A 27,472-nucleotide genomic window follows, 5' to 3' on the forward strand; every position below is an offset into this window, starting at 1 on the left:
ACAAGGGTGATGAACCCCATTAATGATGATGATGTTCAGTGAAAGTTTCAATAACGAAGGTATAACGAAGATGTAACGAAGGTTCCAAAGGTAAAACGAAGGTATAACGAAGGTAAAACGAAGGTATAACGAAGGTTCCAAAGGTAAAACGAAGGTATAACGAAGGTATAACGAAGGTTCCAAAGGTAAAACGAAGGTATAACGAAGGTAAAACGAAGGTATAATGAAGGTTCCAAAGGTAAAACGAAGGTATAACGAAGGTTCCAAAGGTAAAGCGAAGATAGAACGAAGGTAGAAGATAGAACGAAGGTAGTAATACTACCCAGCTATTATTCCTCTCTTCAGAGGTATTGGGTTTCTTACTCCTCTCTCTTTCTTCCACCCTCCCCCAAAAATCCCCCTCCTCTCTTCCTTATCTTCCCCTATTTATAAGGAAAAGGGATGTTAGTTATTTACAAAAATGACATCCGCTTAGATTCTAAGCTAACTTAGAACTGATTCGGTGTGCGCCGTTGTATGCTTATATCCAGCTGCAACTTCTAATCAGCGTCCACGTGTACGATGCATGATTTGGTATCTACACGACACGCTCAACTAAAGTTCAAAAAAGAAGAAGAGTGCAGTCAAGAAAACAATTTCAAAGCCACAAATCATAACTATTGCACATAGAGAGAAAAGAGAAGGCAATACAAGGCATGCCATATATATGGCCTATGAATAGAGAAACCCTACATTGGAAGGGTACTGATTCTCTATTCTCCATAGACGATGCTTCTAAGATTTTTCTTTTTTTTTTTTTTTTTCTTTTTGGTTGTCGAATCCTTTCCTGAGGTTTATGACCCCATTCTAGAAAAATGGTCCATTGAAACTTTAAAAGCCATGCCACAAAAGTAGCAGTAGAGCATCAAATGCTCTCAAATGCCATTATCCTTTTAAAGATGAAAGGAACGCTAAACAGCTCATGTACTGTTGCAAAAAAAATTAAAATCATGAATGAACAGAATATACGTGGGACTACATTTTTTTTTTTAATTGTTTGGTTTTAGTTTACAAGAACTGTCATCATTGATTAGCTTTATTCGATGTAACAAACAAGAAATTAATTATAATTAAGCAAATGTCAATCATAATCTAGTACCTTTAGGAATAATATCATGATGATAAAGTTAACGTTTGGATGGGATTACAGCCATGTCCCACAACTTAAACTACTTTAAGTTTGCAAATACAGAAGATGTGGCAAGCATGATACTTCTCTAAATAAGCAGCAATGTAATACTAACTCTGTTTCAGGAAAAATAAGTAAAAATGAAAATATAAAAATATCACTTTTTATGAAACAGAAGTATCAGATATGTTTCATGTGCTTGAACTTATTTGAATCTTTGGATTCTGTAAACAAGATTGCGTTGAATTGTTTCTGTCGCCCCTTCATGTGCAGAAGAATGCGTAGATAGATCGTCACGGCAAATCCGTATTTATTATTGAGTAGTTATATTCTGATAGTCTGTTGACATAAATACAACATTAAAAGACAATTTTCAACTCATAGTTACACCTGCTGAAATAACTATTTCGCTTACTAAATTCCCCCACCAGTAACCATATACTTGCAGGCTTCTAATCCTAATTTAGCATGCTGCTGACGGTATTTTGGTCATTTGAAAAAAAATTGATAAATAAGCAGAAGTGCAGCAGAGAGTACAGAGAGAATCTTTGAAGAGAGTGAGAAGAGAGAAACTAAAGACATGCCTCTGTGAGAAATCTCGTAAAGCACAAACATTCCAAGCTGGTAAAGTTAAAGCAAAAAAGCAAATAAAAACCTTCGTTCTTCCTTGGACCATTTTTTCTCTACAGATGAAATTTCTACTCAAATAGAGAGAGAGAGGCATCCATCATTTCATCTTCATTCTTGGTTCCCTTGATACTTATCAGCTTAGCTCATTAAATCATTAGTGGAGCTTCATGTGCAAAAAATAAGATATGGGTTTTCAAGAAGTTTCATTTTGAAGCAAGTAAGTAATTTTTTTTCGGAGCAGTATTTAAAAGATCCATTTGCGGTGTTGTGTAGTGTTTCAAAGTCTGGGTTTGTTTCAGTTTCTGATTCATTTGGGAATTTTCTTCTGTAAAACCCAATTTTAAGTGAAGAATGAAAGAAAATTAGAGATAATCATTGGTTTGATGGTGTTAATATACATTAGTTTGATCAAGAAACACTAAAATGAATCACCCTTTTGGTTTCACTGTTTGAGTATTTGGTTTCTAGTTCAGTTATAGATCTATTTCCCAGCTGCTGAGAATTTTTGAAGTCATTTTATAGATTGAAGTAAGATTTTTCTTCTTGATTGCTTTGAAATTTGGTTTGATACTTCATCAAATTAGATAATGGCTGAATTTAGAGTTCCAAAGGTGGAGCAAGGACACACTAAAATCAGAAGTGTTCCTATTGCTGTAACCCCAGAAGGGTTTTGGTGTTGTCCATCTCCTGTTATATTTCAAAAGACCCTCAAATCTCATAATCTTCAAAACAAACCCAAACCTCCAGCATCCCCACAGAACACTTCTACTCAGAAGAAGCAAAGCCCACCAAATGATAAGAGAACAGCTCCGACGCCGTCTAGAGCAAGGGTTCTTTCCGATGATCAAAAAGCTTTAAGCTCTGATGCTGTCAGTCTGAATACAACAACTATGGTAGTTGAGAGACCAGCGAAACCCAACAATGATAATTCACGGCGAAAAGTTGCTATTGAGTTTGGTGATCCTGGAACAAGTGATTTGAAGGTTGTTTTGTTTGGGAAGCAGGGATTTTCTGTGAAGATGAGTGTACATAGGAGTGTGCTAGTGGAAAATAGCAGTTTCTTTGCAGAACAACTCTCGCAGAATCAGTCTCCTTTATCTTGTCTTGAAATTGGTGATTGTGATGATGTTGAGATTTATGTAGAGACTGTTGGATTGATGTATTGCAAAGAAATGAAGCAGCGCCTGATCAAGCAAAATGTTGCGCGAGTATTACGCCTCCTCAAGGTATTTTTAGGACCATCGTTGTTTTCCTTTAGTTATTTTTCTGTATTGAGCTCAAAGGTTAACTGGCGAGTCTTATCAAGTCATGAGCCTGACAATTCTATTTATCTTTCCTTTTTATGCCAAAGTTGATTCTGGTAGTTTATACAAGTTAGGATTGTTTCCGTAAATCCGTAATTGCTATGTGCTGGTTTAGAATGGTATTAGGACAATGCATTATGATATCTATAGATCTGAAATGTACTTCTACAACCAAGGACAAACCATTTCTTTTCTAACCTTTAGCAGAGTCTCCTTTTAAAGCCAGTTAATAGCTATCTTCATTCAAACATTTTTCTATTTTGCTTTGTTTGCTGCGTTATGTAAGTTTCTAATTAGTAGATGGCGTCTCTGGCCTTTGGTTTTTTCCGATACAGAGAGAAATTTTAGTTAAAAAAAGGCAACTGTTGCATTCATTTTGTCCTCTAGTAATTGGTTAACTATAAAACTAGGTGCTCTACCAGACCAAGTTTTGTTTTAGTAGATGGATCTCTTGTCAATGTGTTAGTATTAACCACATTTCATGTAATCTATACATTTATTTCTAAAGCATGTGGAAACAAGTTTTAAGACTCTTGCTAAGACGTTCACTGGTCACTTATTTGCTACGAATCTATTTTCTCTGATGATTATCGAGAAATTTTTACCAGCGTAGTATTTTTTTTCAACACCAAGTGAATTCCTCGACTTCCCCTTACATTAGTTGCAATGACTCGCAGGTTGCTGAATTGCTTGGTTTCCAGACATGCATACATTCATGTTTAGAGTATTTGGAGGCTGTCCCTTGGGTTGGAGAAGAGGAAGAAGAAAAAGTGGTCTCTTCAGTCAGACATCTCAAAAGTGATAATTTGAGAGTGAATCCAGTGTTAAAGCGAGTAGCCTCAGATGCATCACGTCCCCCTAACGACACACTTCCCCACATAATGGAGCTGGTTCTTAAGAGCAATGAAGAGAAAGGTCGACGTGAGATGAAAACCTTAGTGTTGAGACTTCTAAGAGAAAACAACAATCTTCTTAGTGATGTGAATTCCACAGAAATATGCAATAAAAATATATACAACTCATGTCAAAGCTGCTTAAATTCACTGTTGAATCTATTTAAGCAAGCTGCAGAACCAGGATTTGTTGATACATCCATGGAAAGCAAAGGTCCAGTGGCGAAGCAAATATCTCTAGAAGCTGATAATCTTCTATGGTTGCTTGACATTTTGGCTGATAGGCAAGCGGCAGAAAAGTTTGCACTGATGTGGGCTACCCAAGTAGAACTGGCAACCCTTCATTCAAAGTTACCAACAGTATCTCGCCATCTCATTAGTTGCATAACAGCGCGACTATTTGTTGGTATAGGAAAAGGGGAACTGCTTCCATCGAAGGACACACGTCAGCTATTGTTACAGACATGGTTTCAGCCATTGATCGATGACTACTTTTGGTTACAACATAGCTGTAGATCATTTGATCGAAAAGTGGTGGAAGAAGGTATTGGGAGGACAATACTAACACTTCCGCTAGAAGATCAACAAAGTATTCTGATGGCATGGTTAGGATGTTTCTTGAAGGCAGGTGATAACTGTCCAAATCTTCAAAAAGCCTTTGAAGTCTGGTGGAGAAGAACTTTCCTAAGGTCTTATGTGGAACAGCATGAAGAAGATCTACTGCAGGTAGGTGAGGCCTCGTCGACTATGCCATCAACTTAGCAAACTTGTAGGACATGAACTCATTACGCATCAGTAACGAGTCTACTGACAGTAGCAACGGTAGGTGGTAGCCATTGATAATGTTGTAAAAGTGCATTCTTAGATCTGTGATTAAGTTTGCTTGCAAGATCCAAATTTGTGAAAAACAAAGAGAGTGAGTTTGTAACAGTTTTTCAAGTAGTTTCTTTGAATGTAAACAACAGAACTGCTTGGATATATATATATATATATGTATTGTGTAATTGTGTGGACTATTGGTGTGGGATTTCGTTGCTTCATCGTCTATCATTACTGTCAAAAAGTTGGATTTAAGAGTTTCCTGTCAAAATCAGCAAGTCATCCTACTGAAATGAGATGTGTTTAACTTGATCTTTTCTTCATCAGGTCCTTTGTTGCAGCCCCAGGTGTCTTAAATGTTTTTCTAAGAAAAGCTGCAGTCTAGTTTAAGCTAGAAAAATATGGACAAGCTTGAGTTTTTAAAACTGTCTGGAGATACTACTGCCAAATTGAAATGGAAGGTTGCCAACTCTAGTGGAGTAGCCTACACCTTCACCAATGCAAACTCCTCTGCCGCTTGCTTGCCTTTCCGCTGAAATGTCGAGCTACAGTAGAAGATGATCAGTGAAAATGAGTGTAGGCAGGAGTGTTCTAGTGGAACACGGGTTTGACCCCCCTGCAGTCCTGCTACACACCGGGGAAGTGGGATTCCGTTTCCCAGTATGTTTTCGTTTTAATGTCCGAAGTCGCGAAATGGACTAGTCGGGATTGAATTTATTGCTTCGGTTTTTCTGACTCCAGATTTATCCTACATATCTTGAGAAGAAACCGCATCATGATTCTCATGGTACTAGATGTTGCAGGATGGTTTCGAACCGAAATCATGTGTTAGTCTCTGGGTGAATTTATTATCTCATGACAAGGAACGAGAAAAAGACTAATTACCTATACTATGTACGGATTCATGAATCTATGATGCCTCGTACAATTACATCATAGAAATCGTCACCAGCTGATTATATCTCGTGACTAGCTGATGATAGCATATTGGCATGTTTACATCGACATCCTTATTGATTTGGAGTCGGTATTTGAACCTTGACCATGAACAAGGAAATTGAACGCAGTCATAGCAGCAATGTATATACAGGTAGCAGACGAAAATGTATTATTCACAAGTAGAAGACAAATAATATGCAACGCGTTCGAGATCTAGTGGACAAGATAATGAAGGTATAGTCCCAATCCAGAAACCTCCAACACTTGCCTTTAATTTTCCTTGTCTTAAATACGTGAATTTATCAACTAGCTAGATCTTTCTAATTCAGATATTCAAACACAAAATGCCAACCATCAGTTCTAACTTTTTAGAAAACATATCACGTCAACTGGAACATAATAGGGGCTCTCTATTGAGAATGTGTCTGAGACTAATTAGGAAGGTCCCAGATGTACACGTCTCTTAGAACATAAACTAGGAAAGTCTGAGACTGATATGAAATGTGTTTTGACTAGGAAAGTCTAGGAAAGACTTATTCTAGGAAACCGAGACTGATATGGAATGTATTTCTATTAGGACTCTATTATGTGGTCACACATATATATATCCTTGTAATCAGTTTTGAAGAGACATGAAATAATATACACAAAATTCTTAACATGGCATCAAGAGCCAGTTTCGAAACCTAAAAAAAAAAAAAAACTAAAGATGGTTAACGAAATTGAATCATCCAAAGGAAAGACGGTGGAATATGATGTACAAAAGAAGAACCCTGTATATTACCTAGGTTCGAGTGATGGACCAGGAAATATCATCACGCCAATAACTTTGAGAGGAAATAATTATGATGAATGGGCTAGAGCCATAAGAAGATCGTTAATAGCCAAAAGAAAATTTGGTTTTATTGATGGAACAGTTACAAGACCTGAAGATCCGGATCAGTTGGAAGAATGGATAGCCGTGCAATCAATGCTGGTCTCATGGATCAGTAACACGCTGGAGTTATCAGTGAGATCAACTCTGGGAGATTATGAGGATGCAAGTCTATTATGGGCACACTTGAAGAGAAGATTTTGCGTTGTTAGTGGAACAAGAATATGCCAACTAAAAGCATCTTTAAGTGACTGCAAACAGAAGAAAACGGAGGAAGTTGCTATATATTTTGGAAGATTGAACAAAATATGGGATGAGATGGTGACTTATATGAAGATACCCCAATGCAAGTGTGGAAAGTGCACCTGTAATATTGCATCTCAGGTAAGTTTATTGAGAGAAGAAGATTTATTGCATTATTTTCTGATTGGGTTAGATTCTGTATACAGCTCTTTGCGTGAACAATTGCTTGCAAGAGAACCATTGTCGTTTGTGGATGTTGCATATCAAACAATTGTGAACTCAGAACGCCTGAAAATTGGAGATGGAGTTGTGACTACAGAGATGCAAGAGAATGTTATGGCTTTTAAGGTGCAATCTGATCAACGCCTACTTAATAGTGCTTATGATCCCAACAAGTACTGCAAAACTTGCAGCAGACAAGGACACTCTGATGATGGCTGTTTTAAGATTATTGGATATCCAGAATGGTGGGGAGACAGACCAAAAAATGGAAGAGGAGGAAGAACTGGAGGAAGAGGACGTACTGGAAGAGGAGGTAGAGGACAAGGAGGAAATCATGTTCGTGCTCATAACCTGCATATTTCGGCAGCAAAGGAGAGTGCTGGTGCTGGTGCTGGTACGTCATCAGCTGATGGAACGGGTCTAGTAGGAGTTACAGCAGCACAAGTTCAAGAGGTGATGGAGTTTTTAAACTCAAGAAAGTCTGGTTCTCATCTACAAGGTAAAAAGAATAAAACATCCTGGATTGTTGACACAGGTGCAACAAATCATGTTACGTATGAACTTCTTAACATGAGGAGTGTACGAGATATTAGGGCATGTTCAGTTGGATTGCCTAATGGAAAATATGCATACTCTGAGAAAATTGGAACCGTGATTCTCCCTGGTGGATTGAAACTTGAAAACGTGCTTTATGTACCACAGATAACATGTAACCTAATTTCTGTCACACAACTTATTGATGAGATGAGTTGTATTATTCAATGTACTAACAAATTATGTCTTATACAGGACCGGTCTACGAGGAGGATGATTGGAGTGGCTGAGAGACAAGGTGGACTATATATTTTTTGTGGTGTGCCGCATGTTGAAGTTATGGTTGTGCATGAAGATTCATATGAGTTGTGGCATCAGCGTATGGGACATCCTTCAGAAAAAGTTTTGCAGAAATTGCAAGGTGTGAGTAGATTAATTAAGAAGAATAATGATGCTTGTGATATTTGTCCCCGGGCAAAGCATCGTAGAAGCAGTTTTGCTAGTAGTTTGAGTAAATCGAATTGTATTTTTGATTTAGTTCATATAGATTTATGGGGTCCTTATAAGATCCATTCATCATGTGGAGCACAATATTTTCTAACAATAGTTGATGATTTTTCAAGAGGTGTTTGGATTTATTTAATTCGGAATAAAACAAAAGTTGAATCAATATTTCGTGAATTTGTTGCTCTTGTGAAGCGTCAATTTAACAAGGATATTAAAATTGTTAGAAGTGATAATGGAACGGAATTTAATGCATTACGTGGGTATTTTAAGACTAGTGGAATAGTCTTTGAGACGTCTTGTGTAGGTACTCCACAACAGAATGGAAGAGTTGAGAGAAAACATCAACATATAATGAATGTGGCACGGGCTTTGAGATTTCAAGCAAGCTTGCCGAAACGGTTTTGGGGAGAGTGTGCATTGACAGCGGCGTACTTGATCAATCGTACTCCTACACCTATCCTAAATAATAAAACACCATATGAAGTATTGTTTGGAAAACCACCTCTATATAAACAGTTGAAGGTCTTTGGATGTTTGTGTTATGTATATGATCAAAGTAGCAAAGGAGATAAGTTTGCGAGTCGAGGAAGAAGGTGTGTGTTTCTAGGATATCCATTCGGTAAGAAGGCATGGCAAGTGTACGATCTCGACACAAGAAGGTTTATAGTGTCTAGAGATGTAAAATTCTATGAGACACAATTTCCATATAAGACCGAGTTGGATGGAACTAGAACTCATATAACGACTGATGTCGCTGGCACTACACATGAGACAGATCGTGTTCGTGAAGAATGGAGTGATGATAGTGATGAAGATTCAGTAATAGCTGGCGGAGAAGAAGGTGCAGAAATACAACGACAGACAGATGCAGATGTCGTTGTACAGACTGCAGCGCCTGGTGGAAATGTTGCAGTTCAGACTGCGACATCTGCAGAAACACAGACTGCAGCACCTGGTGGAAATGTTGCAGTTCAGACTGCGACATCTGCAGAAACTGCAGCAGAACAGACTGCGACATCTGCAGAAACTGCAGCAGAACAGACTGCGACATATGCTGAAGATAACGTTGTTAAGAACAAGTCTACGGCATCAGAAATTAAGGCAGATGTAAATGGTGATGGACAACCCACAAATACCGTTGCTGTGAACAACGATTTGGGTAAGGGCAAGCGTCAGAAGATCCCATCAAGTAGGCTGAAAGGTTTTGTGACGCACACCATTCGAGAAAATAGTCCATCTCACTCTCAATCATCACAGTCATCATCCTCAGGTACACCTTATCCTTTGACATATTATGTTAGTTGTGACAGGTTTTCTGACATGCATAAAAATTATATTGCTGCATTGTCGGCAAAGTGTGAGCCGAAAAATTTCAGAGAGGCAATGACACATCCAGGTTGGAGGAAAGCAATGGCGGAAGAAATACGGGCCTTAGAAGAACAAGTCACATGGGATATCACCGAATTGCCACCTGGTAAGAAGGCTCTAGGAAGTAAGTGGATATATACGGAAAAATATGATGAAAATGGTACTTTGGTACGTTTAAAAGCAAGACTTGTGATTTTTGGAAATCATCAAGTTGAAGGTTTGGATTACAATGAGACGTTTGCACCAGTGGCAAAGATGACAACTATTCGTATGTTTTTGGCTGTTGCTGCGGCTAAGCAATGGGATGTGCATCAGATGGATGTGCATAATGCATTCCTACATGGAGATTTGGAAGAGGAAGTATATATGAAAATACCACCTGGATTTGCTAAGGGTAATCCTAATATGGTGTGTAAAATGAAGAAATCATTGTATGGACTAAAACAAGCACCGCGGTGTTGGTTTGCGAAGCTGTCCACTGCATTGAAGAATTATGGGTTTCGGCAATCGTACTCAGATTATTCTCTCTTTACTATGCTAAAGGGAAAGATGCAACTTAATGTGCTGGTGTATGTTGATGATTTGATTATTGCAGGAAATGATCTGGTTGCGCTTACACAATTTAAAGCATACTTGGGTCAATGTTTTAAGATGAAAGATTTAGGAAAGTTGAAATACTTCCTAGGATTGGAAGTGGCACGTAGTAAAAAGGGTTTCTACATATGCCAAAGAAAATATGCGTTGGATATTATAATGGAAACAGGTTTATTGGGTGCGAAACCTGCAGAATTTCCTATGGAGACAAATCATCGTCTTGCCTTAGCAACATGAGATTTGCTTAGTGATGTAGAGAAATATAGAAGATTGGTTGGGCATTTAATATATTTATCCGTCACCAGACCAGACCTTGCTTACTCAGTGCATATCTTATCTCAGTTTATGCAGCGACCTAGACTGGAGCATTGGGAAGCAGCACTTCGTGTGGTTAGATATTTGAAAAAGAATCCTGGACAAGGAATTCTGTTGCGCTCTGATAGTAGTTTCAAATTGAGAGGTTGGTGTGATTCGGATTGGGCAAGTTGTCCTATAACTAGACGCTCACTGACGGGTTGGTTTGTTCTTTTTGGTGATTCACCAGTATCTTGGAAGACTAAGAAGCAACAAACTGTGTCTCCTGAAGCAGAATATCGTTCCATGGCTGCGGCTACATGTGAATTAAAATGGTTGAAACAATTACTCCGAGATTTGGGAGTTCACCATACACAAGCAATGAATCTTCTTTGTGATAGTCAATCAGCGTTATACATTGCTAAGAACCCTGTGTTTCATGAAAGAACGAAACACATTGAAGTGGACTGTCATCTAGTCAGGGATGCGATAATAAGGAAGATTATTTCACCTTCTTATACTCCTACCACAATACAGTTGGCGGATATATTCACAAAGTCGTTGGGGAAAGCTCAGTTTCATGGTCTATTGTCCAAGATGGGCATTTGTGACCTGCATGCTCCGTCTTGAGGGGGGGTATTGAGAATGTGTCTGAGACTAATTAGGAAGGTCTCAGATGTACACGTCTCTTAGAACATAAACTAGGAAAGTCTAAGACTGATATGGAATGTGTTTATAGTAGGAAAGTCTAGGAAAGACTTATTCTAGGAAACCGAGACTGATATGGAATGTATTTCTATTAGGACTCTATTATGTGGTCACACATATATATATATATCCTTGTAATCAGTTTTGAAGAGACATGAAATAATATACACAAAATTCTTAACACTCTCCAGCTCTAAAAGTTGAATTTTCCGGTTTCCTGATCCAATTAGCAAGTCATCTCACTAAAACGAGGTGTAATTAACTTTGAGTACCTGACCTGCTCTTCATCTAGCCTCTGTTCCAGGTGCACAACACGTTGTTCTTCTTTTTAATCAATTTTTTTTATCTAAAGCTAGAATTTGAATGACTAGTCGATAGGGTCAGGGACCACGCTACGTTCTGTACCTATCCAGGGTGACTTTGTGAATGATCTAGCTGAACGAAGCCGATCTATTTTGAATAATTCGTTTATTGAACAGGATTATGTGCACTTATATAGCTCAAACTTATGGGATTGGTCATTTTCAAGCAATATTTCTTTGTAGGAAACGTCAATAGATTCACCTAACAAGGAAACGAAATATCCTGAAAATTAAATCAAATATTATACATGTGTTTATGTGTGTGTAATTTGGAATGAGTGTGTAATAATGAGAAAGAAAGTAAGAGTATTTGACTTTTCATCCATTAATTGCTACCAGTTTCATTATCTCAAGCTTGAGTTTTCCTCTCTATATATCTTATCTTCTTATTCAAAAGACTTATAGTTTTGCTTGGCCAGACATCGATTTTTTATCTCCAACTCAAGGAATTAAGAGCTGTACAGTTACGTACGCGCATGAATATGAGAAAGTTCATCAGAATTCTTCATTCTTCCTGTACAAGGAGGTATGTGCAACATATCTTGATATTCGTCTTGTCATTATATGCTTTCATTTTATTGAATCATTTGGTTTTTTGCTTTTTGGTAGAAGAAAATCCAAACAGAAGCGGCAGCAGAGGTTGCGCAATAGCAGCAACGAAGTCATGGATACTGTCGATAATCTTGAAACCAATATTGACCATGTTCGCAGTCATGAAGGTATAACAACAGTTGATACGGAGGAGTACTGCAATTTGTCCAGTACATCTACTGCTGGTTCATCAGTTCTCTACATGTCCATTTTTACTTGGAATATGAACGGCAAGGTATATACATGAGCCTGTAAGACTTGATCAAGTTCTTGGTCTTGCCATCTTTAACATAACTAGTCTTCTTAACGGATTCTTTTTGTTTTGGATTAATTTATGCATTAGCTAGGCCTCTTCTCTACAAGATTTATCCAAACTATTAACAGGGGGTGATGGAGATAGGAAATTGGATTTACTTGTACTTGGTTTGCAAGAAGTACCAAGATGCAACATTACTCGAACTTTGAAGGAAGCTCTTGCTGAAACCCACATCCTTGTAGAGAAATCCATCATGCAATCTCTACAGCTATTTGTCTTTGTCCCAAAAGATTATATGCTCTTCATTACAGGTGATCTCTTTTTCTGTTTTCTTTCCTTTTTTGTTTGGTGGAACATTGCTCTCAGTTACCAACCGCTCTTTTTGAACAAGCAAATGGTGGGGAACCATCCTGAACACGTTGGTTTCGCGGGGAGAGCCGACATATTACAGTGTTTCATGGCTTATTTAACTTCTCAATCCATTTGTTATGTTCGTACGCATTCTTGCTTAAATTTGTAAGTTGCTAATATGTGCCCTTTCGGCCTTTCCTTGGTTTAGAAGTAAAAATGGATAAGCTTAGTGTTGGAGGGTTCGGAGGGACATTAGTGAGAACCAAAAAAGGAGCTGTTGCCATCAGTTTAAAATTCAAAGGATTCCACTTGCTTTTCATTTCCCGCCATCTCTCAGGTACAACTCATTAGCAATCCGTAGTGCTAGTAGTATAGTTTAATCTGGTTATTTATTGTTTAACTAATTAGTCAGCTAATTTAATTGCTGAAATGGACCGGATCAGGTGCTAAATGCGTCCCATCGTAGATTATTGCTGAGCTGACTTTCTGAAGTTTCTCATTAATTATCTTAACCGTCTAATATCTACAACACCGTTGACCATACATGAGTTGTTGACCAAAACTCCATATGTTCACACTTTCTGGGTCTTTCGGCACAGATGAAGGCCCAAATGTAAAACAGAAGCCCATGTGGCTGAAGCACACTTTAAGTGATCATTTTTGGGTGTAAATTGTTATGCTTGCCAAGACCAAGTCGTGGAAACAAGAGAATCCCATTTTGAAGCATACTGAAATGTTTCGAGGCATACTAAATGTTTCAAGGCATACTATATGATGATACCATCTAAGATATGCTTATAAAGGGTGCCCTAGTCATGACAATATTACTAGATTACTCTTTAATTAGATTAAATTACTTGAACACCCCTTAATTTTATTAAGAAATTAATCTAAAACTAATCAAATTACTTAAATATTTTTATCTAAATTAAAAAATTAAATCAAAACTAATGAAAAAAAATTGATCATCGATTGAAATCAAAACTAGAGACATTTGAGTGCGATATCCAAATCGTGATTGCTCTCAGATGCATATTAGAAGGTATTTGCAACAAACCCGTCTTGTTTTTGACTGTTTTTGTTTTGTTTGATCGATCCAATAAGATTTAGAAGATGAAAGTAGGGTTTACAGATGTTCGTTCGGCCCAAAATTATCAGACGAACCTAGCCTCGTTCTTCGTGTCTACTTTTTCAGATGATCAGTTCGGCTGATCTTGGAAAATATAATTTGAACCGAACCTAGGTTGTTGTTTAAGGAAATATTAGGTTCGTCTGATTCGATTTTGGTTGGTTTTCGGCCGAACATTTGACTTAAATAGGTTCACAGATTCATTCGTGTCGGTTGGCTTTGGTATTGCTAAATTTTGAACCGAACATTATACTGTAAGTCGCCTCTTAATCTACAAAAAAGATAAACTTAAGGTTCGGCTAACTATAAGACGAGTTCGAATGAGCCGAACCATAAACAAAAATTCAAATACTTGGGTTCGGCTTTAAATTTTAAAAGTCGAATGGTTCTTCGCACGTAAAGTTCGGGCTTTAGTTTTCAGCCAAACCCAAAATAGATCTCCAAATAAACAAATTTTTTGATGAATTCAACCTCAAGAAAGGAGACTGGACATCTTATGCAACTATACCTGTGTGTTATTAGCATAAAGTTCTTAGTCACCCATTTTTAAGCACGAAATGCTTACATTTTTCATAAATTTCTAAAACCTAGGTTTTTTTTTTCTTCACTTCCTCTTAAAGCCCCAAACTCTCTCACAAAAAACAGATTTTTTTCTACTAATTAGTAATTACTTAACTTTAATGAATCCTTAACAACACTAATTAATCATAATCATTAACATCTAATCATTATCATTAACAATAATTAAATAAGGGTATACTTGTCATTATTAAAATGGGGGCGATGATCATTTTTATCTACTGACTCTATTTTGTCACCATTTGGTATGCCTCGATAAAAATATCAATATGCCTCAAACCAGGATTCAAATAAGGTGATAGTCATTTCTATATGGTTAATGAAAATTTTATGTGCAGCTCACGAAGGAAATGTGGAGGAAAGAAATTCAGAACTACAACGAATTTCAAAATCTCTCTTCTCCAAGAACAAAAATCTGTATGCTAGACCTACGCAAATTACAGTATGGCTGGGGGATCTCAACTATAGAATTCAAGGTCTCGATACTTTCCCCGTCCGAAACATCATCCAGAGAAACCTTCATGCAGTACGAACATTTTATATTTTCCAATATTGATTTGATTTTGTTTTATTTGGATGGATTGTCTATGCTCACTAATTTATACTACTAACACTTTTTTTCTTTTTTCTTTTTGACATCACGTAGCTACTCACAAGCAAAGATCAACTATTACGAGAAGATGAAAGAGGAAACATATTTAATGGATACAGTGAAGGAACTCTGGCTTTCAAGCCTACATACAAATACAATGTGGGAACTAATAATTATGATACAAGCCACAAGGTACATTTTGTCATGTGATCATTATACTTCTCGTGAAATGCGTACAAACCATATTCCATATATAAAATTGGTTAAATAGACCAAAATCAACAATTCCTGGGTAAAAAAGACATGTAAAATTTGATATTGTTCAAATGGACGAAATGGTAAAAATAGTCAGGATATAAACAGTTTCATCCTTCCCATTTTCAAATACTTTTTTTTATTTTCTAATTTACATCAGGATGCATCCAGTTTCATCCTCACTATTTTTTAAGTTTAAGCCAGGACGAATCCAATTTCATTCTTACTATTTTTTTGTTGTCCATTTCACCATATTAATTTTTACTCGTCCATTTGAACCATGTTTTAAGAATATTTGTATAATTGATCCAATTTTCGTATTCCATATATATGAATTACTTCTCCTAATTTTTGGATTCTACCTATTTGGTCAGGAAAGAACACGTCTTGGACGGATAGGATTTTATTCAAGATCGAGAAGTACGGCAGCATCGAAGCGACATTACATGCTTACGAGTGGATAGATGGTATACACAGTTCTGACCATAAGCCTGTGAGAGCTCATTTGTGCTTGAAGGAATCTAACAACGAGATAAAATCATCTTAATAATCTTTTCCGAACCTCTATACAAAATAACCCAACAAAAATCAAACAGTATATGCGTACCCGAAAATCGGTCCATTTTGAATGCGGTTCCACTGAATTAATAGTGTGGCCATATTTATTTGGCACAGAAAAACAGGTTACGGACTTTACGGTAGAAGATCTGGTCGCTACGCAAGTGGAACCCTACATATTATTGATACGTCCAATCTTTACTTTACTTTGACAATAATTTCATGGGCAAATTAGTGGGTCCAGCATTTACGACGATCGATATTTAAGCCCGTTGTTAATGGTACGGTATGAGTTCTTGCCCGGTTGTTATCAGTATGGAGTGAGACAAAGAAACCATTTGAAGAAATATTTGGAATTTGGATCTGCCACTGCCACTGCCTAAGGTTACTATTTGTATGTTCATGCACCCCTTGATCCAGCTTTGATGGGTTGTTGTTGAGGTTTTGTAAAGATAAATATAACATTTAATGAAAATCATCTTTTGTCACCACTAATCAGATGTTAATGATGGAAATCTATAGAAGAACGGAGGGAAGTTTTATATGGAGTATCAACAGATCTGGTTTTGCGATATTTTTAGGCTTAATTAGGGGTTTATTGTGCTTTCCATGTGACTTCATTGCTCATCCTATTATTTGCTTCCAAGGCCACTTCTGGTCGAGTCTTAATTAGTACGTGATCGAGTATCGTCTTTTCAAGATCCATTACAAATGAGACACTGCCACACTGGTTAGCTAAGCTCATATTAAACCTGCTTCAAATTTTCAATCTCAATAACAAAAATTGGCATATTTAACGTAGTTTTACCTTTGCTTGATCAAGCAAACAAACAAAACACGTAGTTTATAGTTACTATGAACATGATGCAAAAAGAAACAATATATGAATTCTATACACTTTTTAAGAACGTACCTAGTAACCAAAACATTATTATAGAGTATAACTCAACAACCGCCAAAATCCCTCACTGAAAACCGACTCTTCTCCGGTAAGCTATTCCCTGCATGCCGTAAACCTAGAGTTAGCGACACATCGCCGCCCATTGTGGTCCCAAACCTAACCATTGATGAGGACCTCATATTATCAGTGGTCCCATAATTGACAGCGGCAATGCCAGCACGATGACACATATCATCCATGTCAATATCCGACGGATTTATGTCGGAACCATGGGTTGCCGAATAATACGATAACGGAGGAGGCTGTGGCGACACATCATCAAGTGGCGTGGCAATGGCTGTGGTGGGCATTACAGAAGAAGAAGAGACTGGTATGGGTACAGCTAAATTTTGTGCTTGGTTTTCTGAATAACTTTGCCTATTGATTATTGATGCTGTTGCTGTTCTATGGAATGATGGGTCTTTTTCGGTTGTATAAATTTCAGATCTTTTCCCTGCTGCTGCTGTTGTTGTTGTAGTTGTTGGAGATGCTGTGGATGAAGGCATTGGTGTTTGTGCAGCAGAGCAGTTGTTGTCTCTCTCTTCTGTTGTTGCTGCATCTTCTTCTTCTTCTCTGGCTTCCTGTTGGTACATCTCTTCCACCATTGGTTTCCACAATCTAACCCTGGCATTAATAAACCAGTTCGATACCTACAAAACATACCCCAGTATTATGCCACCTATTTATTGCATTTGCATGTACAAAGGAGATGCATCAAGGTTCATTTTCCCTTGTCTTATCTATCTATTCTATCTAGGGCTGCACAAGAACCGGTCTACACGACCTGAACCGGAGTAGAACCGGAAAAACCGGACTTGTACCGAACCGGAACCGGCTTGACCGGTACAGACACCGGTTCTGAAATTTGAGAACCGGACTAGACCGGTACAGACACCGGTTCTTGGGGAGAACCGTACTTGAACCGGACCATTTGTACCGGCTGTTATTAGCCGTTGAGATCTATCTAGGTTTTTAATCCTAGCCGTTGAGATCTATATAGGATGTCGAGAACAAAAGAAAATGAAGAAGCATTCTTCAGTTCTTTCTTCTTCGTCTCTTCTTCTCACTCAGCGGCAGCATCAGTTTCTCGATTCTCTTAGGGTTTGAATCGAGATTGAATATCAGTAATATCAGTGGATCACCATCTCTATCAGGATTCAGGTCAGTATTCTTCTCCTTAGGCTTTGAAACTTTGAATCGTTTGATTGTACATTGATTTTCGTATTGAATATTGATTTTTTTGACATAATCTCTAGCAAACTTTTTGATTTTATGAAGTTAAAATCATGGGTATGGTTCTAATTTCAGTTTTATGATCCGAGTTTTGATTGTATTGATTTTTTTAGGGTTACTGTATATCTGGTTGTATTGATTTTTTTAGGGTTTATTTTTTCATTTTATTTTGTTTTGGTTTGTCTGATTGTCTCTCAGTAGAATTCCTTTTCTAATTTCAGTTTTATGTTCTAAGTTCGTTTGTATTTTTTTTTTTTCAGATATTGAGAAGATTAGTCCAAAGGCCAAAGCAGAGAAGAAGGAAGAATTAGATTTTTGGGGTTCTCAAGTACTGCACAATGGCTTGTGGTAAGCTCAATTTTTACTCAACTCTTATATAAAGAAACAAGCAATAAGAGTTCAGTGCATATTGATATGGATCACAATGCAGTTTATCTATTCCTTGTTAAATTTACTTGAACCTTTACTGACTACTGTTTCTTGTGCAAATTTACTTACTTGTTAATTTCCTCTTTAACTATAAATGAATTTCAGGCTGAACCGCTGAACGCTTAAGGATCGTGATTTGTTTCAGGGCAGCAGGTGTTACAAAATACCCATTAAAGACTTAAAGTACTTCAGAGTATGTAAACTAGCTTGTATTTCATTAATTTTACTCTTTCAGTCATCTTCGTTGTAGTCAGGGATATGAGTGGGGAAATGATGAGTTCTTTCAGTCATCATAGTGCTCAGCTAACAAGATATAGGGCTCCTAAATCTGATTGATAGATTACTTGAACCTTAAAATAAGAAGTGTGAAAGATTACTTGAACTCTTTCAGTCATCATAGTGCTCAGTCATCATTAACTGCATTGCTAGATGACCATATATATAATACCATTGGTTGATTATTATTTGTTTCTAATACTCTATAATGAATGTTGGTATAATCTGAATGTAATTGGTTCTGTTTTATGTTTGTTAGATGACCACATCAACTGCAACTCCAACTACAAATGCAACTGCAACTCCAACTACAAGTACAACTCAACAAACAGAAGTTGGATCATCCTCTCAAGCTGCATCTCACACAAATGAATCTGAAACTGCAACTCCAACAAGTAAAGGCAGAGCTGAAGCAGTTGAAGTTGGTGATAGCAAAAAGAAGCACGGCAGAGTGAGATCATCTGTTTGGTTGGAAATGACTAGGATAGATGATGAATGGGCTGAATGCCGTTATTGCCACAATAAATACAAAGCTCACAATGACAATAATGGCACTTCTGGATTGCGAAAGCATTTGAATAGATGTCTAAAGAATCCTAACAGGAAGAAAGAAAAGGGACAACCATCTCTGTTGATGCCACCCCCAAAACCAGGTCAGGATGGTAAACTTATTGCTCATACTTACAATTATGATAGGTTAAGAAGGCGTCTTGTTGAGTGGATAATTAAGGATGAAATTCCTTTTAGAAAAGTAGAAGGGTCAGGCTTTGTGGCATTGATGCAAGAGGCACAACCTAGGTTCAAGGTTCCAGGACGTATGACAATTTATAGGGATATGTTAAAGATGTATGTAGAAGAGAAGAATAACCTAAAAACTTACTTCTTGACATCTAAGCAGAGGATATCTTTGACAACTGACACATGGACATCACCAAATAATTTTAATTATATTTGTGTAACCGCTCACTACATTGATCAGGACTGGAAACTGCAGAAGAGAATACTCATGTTTTGTCAAGTTGAAGGTCACACAGGTATTGCAATCGGTGAGAAGTTGGTGGATTGTTTGGAAGATTGGGGTCTAAAAGATGTGTTTGGTGTCACTCTAGACAATGTCAGCGCCAACACAGTAGCTATGGATCATCTGAAGCAAGTTGTTACTAGCTGGACAAGATCACCAATCAGAGCTAAATATTTACATGTAACATTCTCATTTCACATCATTAATTTATTTTGGAATTTGTCACATGCATCTTATGAGTTATGACTAATTTTTCTTGATTATTTGTTTATTGTTATCAGGTGAGGTGTTCAGCCCATGTTCTTGCTCTTGTCATAAAAGATGCAGTACGACTCTTTAATGAATCTGTTAAAAGGATAAGGTCAGTTGTAAAATATGTTCTTGGTTCTCCTTCTAGGTATGAAAAGTTTAAACAATGTGCTTCCCTAGCAAAGGTAGATTATAAGAAAGCACTGAATTTAGATGTATACACTCGATGGAATAGCACTTACTTGATGTTAGAAGCTGCTCAAAGATATGAAAAAGTTTTTGCAATGTTAGCACAGATTGATAAGGACTTTCAAGAGAGGTTTATTTTTGAGCAAGACAAGGAATCTGTTTTACCAAGTGATGCTGATATTGAGGAAGCTATAGCTAGTGATGATATCTTGGAAGAAGTGGTTGAGGATATGGAAGAAGATGAAGAGGTTGAGGATATGGAAGAAGAGGTAAATAAGAAGAAGAAAAGAAAGTAAAGACTCATGCTCCTTATGCAGAAGATTGGGCTTATGCTAGAGGTCTTGTGAAGTGTTTAAAGGTATTCTTCGATGCAACTGTAAATTTTTCTGCTTCTACACAAGTCACTACTCATTCTTTCTTATGGGAGTTGGTATTCATCCATGAACAATTAATTGAATTTAGAGAAAATGTAGCATCAGATCCATTTATTTCACGTATGTCTCGTCTTATGTTTGCCAAGTACAATAAGTATTGGGGTGTGTACGAGAAAATGAATCCTGTTATGTTTTTTGCTCAATTGTTGGATCCAAGAGAGAAACTAAAGGGGCTAGAATTTACTCTTAACTGTTTGTTTGAGAACAATTTGTGGGAGGTTCAAAGAATCATGAGAAAGGTGAAATTAGAATTTCAGGAACTCTTTGATGATTATAGTTCAGTGTATTCAACTCATGAGGAAGGGTCATCTAGTGTTGCTTCGGTAGTTGCCAGTTCAGTTAGCACGCCATCTCAAGGGTTGAAATCAAGAATTCAATCAAGGAAGAGACAGCATTGGGACAACCCAAGTTGTGTTGAAGAAGCAAGAACAACGGAGTTAGATAGGTACTTGACAGATGTGATGATGGATGGAAAAATGCGTGAAGTAGATCAAGATGATGACTTTGACATATTGGCTTGGTGGCAGGCTAATGCAAACAGGTATAAGGTACTGTCCTACATTGCAAGAGATATATTAGCCTTGCCTGTGTCTTCAGTATCCTCTGAATCAGCTTTTAGCACCGGAAAGCGCGTGCTTACTCCATGGAGAGCTTCTATGTCTACAAAGACAGTTGAGGCATTGCTCTGTACACAAAGTTATTTACAAAAACCCATGGCTCTTGATCTACTATGTGATTATGTACCTGATGATGATGGTGAAGATGCGGCAGGTACTTATTTAGGTTTTTCTTCTTTTTTGTTTTCTTTAATAGTAATTACTTTTATTGTATTGACTGAATTTTAATTATTTCTTCTTGTTTATTTTTTTTTGCATGTTGCAGTCATAATTGAGAATTTCCTAAAAGCTTGAAGTTTATTTCTTGGCTCCTTGCTAAGAAATGGAAGGTTGGTAACTTTCTTTATCTTTCTTGTTGTCCTTGTTGAAACATAATTTGGATTCATTTCTATACCAAATTCTCATTACTACTATGTAATTTATGGAAATGAATGCAGGCTAGGATTGCAAATTGCAAGTGCAGGCTTTGCAACCATCCATTTTCGTTTGCAATGATCACATGATTCACATTTCATTTCTTATCGTTATCGACTTGTCGTAGACAGACTTATAGTTGTGGAAATGTTGTTTTTTACTTTTTAGCAAACTGAAATTATTTTGGATTGTTGTTTTGAAGTTATGGAAATGTTGAACTTAAGTATGTATGCAACCTGAACTTATTTTGGATACATTGATCATATGGAAATGTTGTATAACTTAGTATTAATTTGTAACGTTTTCCGGGTAAAAAAACCGGTACCGGTCTTGTACCGGACCGGTACCGGCGGTACAGGTACAACTCCAGGTACAAGTACAGGTACCGGTACTCAAAAAGAGGTACCGGTCAACACCAAGTACAGACACCGGTTCCATAAGAGAACCGGTCCGCACCGGAGTATGTGCAGCCCTAATTCTATCTATCTAATACAGTGCAATTAAAGAAAAATAAAACTCCATTTTGATAAATCAGATTTCAATGGGGTTAACCACTTTTTCATGATATATTCAGGTTTTCGTATATATATTAGTATTATACCTTTCAAAAAAAAGTATGAGTACCACTTGAGTTTTAATCTCTGCACATTTTTTCTTTTTCTATCATCAATGAATCAATGAATGATGGAGAAACCAAAAATGTACACTTTCTCTAACAAAGCAAAAAAGCAGTAACCACTAAAACCTAAGCTCATGTAAGTCCAATTCACTGATCTACACGACTACAATGACCTAAACATGCACCACCTTGTGAAATATACAAACAATGTGCATGCTCTCAAAGAGTCTCAGGGGTCTTCTCTTTTTTCCTTTTATCCTCTCAAAGAAATATTCTTTCTTTCACTATTTATTTTCATGTAAAGATAAAAAGAGGTAATACCTGATTTCTTGATAAACCAGTCTGTCTAGACAACAAATGTTTATCTGCATCACTAGGGTACCTGAGAAAAGAAAACAAAGATCATAAAATGACACCAGGTTTTCCTATAAATAAAACTGAGAAAAGAGAACCCAAGAGCTTTATGCATGTACCGATGGATGGGATTGAACGGCGTGAAAATCAAAGCAACAGAAATAGAAAAAAATAGCAGCAATGGCAGTAAACAGCAGCTATACAGTAGCGGCAGCAAAGAAAGACAACTGCACCCACTGATCATTATCTCTATATATTATAATGACTCAGACAGACATCAGAAAAAGGTGAACTGAATCATGATGATGTGCCAGATTAAGAATCAATCAATCACTTTGACGAAATTAATGAAAAAACTAATTAATCATCTCTGGTCAAACTAGCCACGTTCTACATGGGAGACCGCTTGGCTAACCCAATATATAGCAACTCTAGGCCATTCAAGCTACTTCTCATTTGATTTTCCTGTTAGACACGCATCAGCATAACATTTTTCTTTGATATGAGTACTAAGCAGCCCTATGGGAGGTAAAACATAAGATAACAATGACAACAGAGAAGAAGAAAATATTTGGTATGAAGGGAAACCACTTACGGATGAAGAAAATGCTCGAAAAGCCAAGCTCGTAAAATGTTGACAGAACGTTCGGGTAAACCTCTTTGAGGTCTCCATGCTTCTTGGTCTAACATTCCAGCCATTTGATTAAAGGCCCTTTGTTGCCTCAAACTTTGTTCTAGTAATTTTAATCTTGGGGTTTCACCTTTTGTGACTCCTGATGAAGTGGTATTAGCTCCAGCACCGCTTTCTTTCTCACCAAGAAGTTCACAACTTTGTTTCAATTCTGATGTTATTGCATCTTTCAAACAACGAAAATGTCGCGACATTGCCTTTTGAGCTAAAGTTGTATATGGATTTGCCGCTCCGAAACCCATTACTGAATCGAATGAATGCACTATTGTTCGCATTTGCTCACAGTAATGACTATATCTTCGTTCCACCTGTAGTTTTAACATTAATCGGATATTTAGCATTCAGATATATAGGTTTTTTTCCAGCCTAATCAACTAGAAACACTAGTGATTACTATTAACTGCTAGGGTTGAATTTCCTTTCCTAACTGCCAACCGTTTTAATATCTGATACTTTAATAACTAGCTAAATTATAAATGAAATATCATCATCAATGAGGAGAGACATTACTTCAGAGTTTCATATTCAGGAATGTTGGTTAGTAGAAAAGTTCTGTTCACAATGCTAAATATTTAAGCACTAAAATATATGTAGATTATGAGCTAGTTTAAATAATCATGCTTGCAAAATGGAAACATACATGTATAAATAAATATATAAAATTTGGATTTGATGTTCATGTACTATGCCCAATGTCTATCTATATATGTATCTAGAGAGGGAGAAAATTAAAGAGCATACCTCATCAAGCATAGATATTAGCTTAGACTTTCTTCTCTGATGTTCAATCCTATCTGTAGCAGATAATGGATGAAGAATATCTTTGGAAGAAGATGAAGACCCACCATGGTCAGCTCCAATAGTACCACTACTACCTTGTTGATTAGGATCAGTAGAAGTAGGGTTTGCGACACTCTTATGATTTCCAGACCTTTTACTACTCTTGAAAGACTGTCCTACTCTCCCAACACTACAAAATTCTTCGAGCAATTCTTGCGTTGCCTTGACATATTTTGAACTCCTCAAAAGACTCACTACACCCAAACTTGATGATGACCTCATGTTACCAACATGATCATGATATTGTTGCTGCTGGTTTTGACTCACTACAGTTCCTTGCAAATGCAACTGTTGTGTTTGACTCCCAAAATTCTTTACTTGTTGTTGTTGATGATATGAAGCTGCTTTTGAATTAGAAGAAGAACCAATTCCCCCACCGACACCAATACCTTGATCAAAATAGAGAACCCCATCGTCTCCCATCATCCGTAATTCTTCGGCTTTTGCGGCGACTTCAAATTGTCTTAGTGAAGAGGATAGTGACAAAGAAAGAGCTTGGTTGGTTTCCATATTATTAGAACCCACTCCGATTTTAGGACCACTGCCGTTGAATAAAGTTACACCGGTATTATCTACCACATTACCCCATGTCATGTACTGAGACGGTGTCGCAATTGTGGGATTATTGTTTGCAATACCATATCCTGAACCACCGGATGATGATGAATGAAACCCTTGAAGATTAAGAGTTTGATGCTGAGTATGGGATGAAGATGGAGGAGAAGAAGGTGATCTTGGTTGTTGTGGTTTCATAAGGAAAAGCTGCATGGCTGCTGCAGACTCCGCATTTATACTTGATATCTGATGATGAGACTGTTGATCAGATATCTGACCAGCAGCACCCTCATCAACACCATGGTTGTGTTTCAGAATTGGATCTTCTAATTGATGATGACCCGACCCACCAACCATTAATCCATTTCTGTTTCTATACCACTCATTGGTTATGGTTGTAGTGGTCCCTTCAGACGGTGGTTGTGGTGGTGTCGGTTGCAATACTAAACGATGATGATATTCCGGCGGAATCTGTGACGTTGTAACTTCACCTCCACCACTACTACCACCTCCTGGTGGGAAATTGTATAACTCTGACCACATACCGGTACCTGTCTCGAACACGGATGACAAGCCGCCCGGCTCTTCTTCTATGGAAACTAATGGTACTGCTGGTGGTTCAAAACCTTGTCCCCTAAGTTTATCCCTTCGGTTCTGCTGAGCTATATGTTGCTGATGATGACCACCATGATTATTGATCCTATCTTCTTGTAATAAGGCAGTTGTCGATGGTGTCAGAAACCCATTATTATTCGATGAGGATGATGACGAAGGTGAAGTATTGAGAATCCCAGCTTGATGAAAGCCTTGGGACATAGATTAATTATTTTCTGGCTGTAATACTCTTAGCTATTTTTTGATGATACGCTTGCTATCTTATGTAACTCTCGTGTCACTTTTTCCTCATCATCTCCACTCTCGCTGTATGTTGTTCATCTGCAAGCAGCAGTTGTAGATCATGAACTAGCCAGTCTAACCTAGTTAGAAAAAATCCCATCACCAAATTTGCAAAATTAATTAAGATAACAAAAAATTTCATTTGAAAAAACGACTAATTTTACTACTAAATAACTAAGGAATAATTTTCTAGAGAGAAAGCGAGAGGAAATAAAATATATAGCAAAGAAAGCGTGGTGTTTTGTTCATGTTAACCTTACCTATAGCTACAAGTAGCGCAACAGAAGAGTTTGAAAGAGTAGTAAGCGAAAACTCTTACTGATCATCCATCGTTTTCCATCTGCAATCAGGAGAGAGAGGGATTCAAAAGGTTCTTTTATTACTTCTTCCCTTTCTTTCTCTCTAATAACTTGTTTCTGTCTTGCACTTCTTCCTTTTCTCTACGATATAGCCTGTCTTTCTTTGAAAGGGAGAGAAAAGAAAAGAAATAAAAATAAGAAATGGAGAATTCGGCGACTGATTGTTCTTCTTTCTCTCTATCTCTTTCTCCGAGTCTGAGAAAACGATAACAAGAGAGAGAAGAGAAGGGAAGGAAATGAAATTATGATGGAGGGAAAAACAAAACAAAACAAAATGTCATTTCATTTCCATCCCCACAAAGAAAACCCTTTTTTCTTCTATTGCTGCAGCTCCACTGTTACCTAATCTTTTTCAGTTTATACACTACCCCCTTGCCCTTGTTCCAGATAATTATGACTTATGAGGTCATAGGTGGACTCTTGAGTAGTAAAATAAAAGACTTTTGTTGACCTGATATTAAACTAAGCCATATCTGAAGACTAATCATATGATTAATTAATTAATGGATTAAAGATTCATTAATTTGCTTTCCTAGGTCTTAAATATTTCGGGGACGTTAAACGCACTTGCATGCATTTTGTCTATGACTTGTGAGTGAGGTTATTTGTCTTTGGCGATAGGAAATTTGGATATTTTTACACGTCTTCTATTCTTGATGTAATTGATATCTTTAATGGAACGATACGGTCCTTCCAAAACTTAGTTGATAATTGTTCTGTTTTTCAATCATAAAACTGAAGCAAACATCTCACATATTTTGTCACTACACATAGCAGTAGATATTTTGGAACAGCATACGTACTGCATAGAATACACTAATTAGACAGTTTTAAAGGTGGTTTCACAAGGCACTCCTTTTGGGCAAAGAAATTAAGGTCCCCCCCCTCCGTCTAAAGCAGATCGACAGTAACGCATAACTGTTTTGATTACCATTCACTCTTAGATGGAAATATGTAAAGAATTACGGAAAGAAATGGCGATTTTGTGGTGTGTAATTTAGGGAAATTAAATAGGTAGCTCAACTCTTAACCGCAAAAGAGATTGATAGTTGACAAGAAACCAACCTTATTATTTGTCTTTTGATGTACCCCTACTACTATCTATGTCTTAGCTATACCCTTTCTGCTGTTCATGTCACGTGAACCATCACTTCTCCTCCTTCATACAAACTCCAAACTCCCAAAAGAAGATGAGAAGGAAGGGAATACTAGAAGATTGATTGATGAGGATTCAGGACCACAATTAATAATACTATCCATCCATGGCATCCTCTAATCGTTTTCCCACTGCTAACACCGTCACGTGCTTTATCCCGTTTTTCTCGGCACTTAAGAGTAGAGATAATTATCAGTCGGTCGTCATCGACAATATTATTTTAGCATCAAAATAATGCGCGCCATTAGCATCAATTGCCAAAGAACCGGCCACTTGGTTAAAATATATATATCTAGACCCACTTAAATGATATGGAGACAGGCACTTGGTGGTCCTAAAGAACAGTGAAACTTTAGTTTTTTGTGGTCCAAGACCAAAAGGCAGACTGTGTAGATGAAGAATTTTGGTGCATAAACAAAATAGCTTCTG

At 37.2% G+C, this 27,472-nt stretch overlaps 3 protein-coding genes across 7 annotated transcripts; 2 read left to right on the plus strand and 1 right to left on the minus strand.

Annotated features, from left to right (window-relative positions):
• Positions 1 to 1,661: 1,661 nt before the first annotated feature.
• Positions 1,662 to 4,999, plus strand: LOC113289284 (BTB/POZ domain-containing protein At3g50780-like). Its single transcript, XM_026538502.1, has 2 exons — positions 1,662 to 3,024; positions 3,780 to 4,999. Exons 1-2 carry the CDS (start codon positions 2,386 to 2,388, stop codon positions 4,755 to 4,757), a joined length of 1,617 nt encoding a protein of 538 aa, XP_026394287.1. The 5' UTR covers positions 1,662 to 2,385; the 3' UTR covers positions 4,758 to 4,999.
• Positions 5,000 to 11,792: 6,793 nt separating this feature from the next.
• Positions 11,793 to 16,206, plus strand: LOC113286175 (type IV inositol polyphosphate 5-phosphatase 11-like). Of its 2 annotated transcripts, none has more exons than XM_026534865.1 (7): positions 11,793 to 11,985; positions 12,069 to 12,285; positions 12,398 to 12,617; positions 12,866 to 12,994; positions 14,704 to 14,891; positions 15,012 to 15,149; positions 15,587 to 16,206. In XM_026534865.1, the coding sequence occupies exons 1-7, from the start codon at positions 11,936 to 11,938 to the stop codon at positions 15,674 to 15,676; spliced, it is 1,032 nt and encodes a 343-aa protein (XP_026390650.1). In that variant the 5' UTR covers positions 11,793 to 11,935; the 3' UTR covers positions 15,677 to 16,206. The 2 variants fall into 2 exon arrangements, with proteins under 2 accessions (XP_026390650.1, XP_026390651.1); XM_026534866.1 differs by having other exon boundaries at positions 12,072 to 12,285.
• Positions 16,207 to 16,560: 354 nt separating this feature from the next.
• On the minus strand, positions 16,561 to 26,186 carry LOC113289285 (BEL1-like homeodomain protein 2). Of its 4 annotated transcripts, none has more exons than XM_026538506.1 (5): positions 25,789 to 26,186; positions 23,978 to 25,603; positions 23,141 to 23,544; positions 22,513 to 22,573; positions 16,561 to 17,360 (listed from the first exon to the last, which is right to left on the minus strand). In XM_026538506.1, exons 2-5 carry the CDS (start codon positions 25,445 to 25,447, stop codon positions 16,716 to 16,718), a joined length of 2,580 nt encoding a protein of 859 aa, XP_026394291.1. In that variant the 5' UTR covers positions 25,448 to 25,603; positions 25,789 to 26,186; the 3' UTR covers positions 16,561 to 16,715. The 4 variants fall into 4 exon arrangements, with proteins under 4 accessions (XP_026394291.1, XP_026394290.1, XP_026394288.1 ...); XM_026538505.1 differs by having other exon boundaries at positions 23,978 to 25,608; XM_026538503.1 differs by having other exon boundaries at positions 23,978 to 25,567; positions 25,789 to 26,185.
• Between the last annotated feature and the right edge of the window lie 1,286 nt (positions 26,187 to 27,472).

Source organism: Papaver somniferum, chromosome 6 (assembly GCF_003573695.1).
Source record: "Papaver somniferum cultivar HN1 chromosome 6, ASM357369v1, whole genome shotgun sequence".
Taxonomy (NCBI): domain Eukaryota; kingdom Viridiplantae; phylum Streptophyta; class Magnoliopsida; order Ranunculales; family Papaveraceae; genus Papaver; species Papaver somniferum.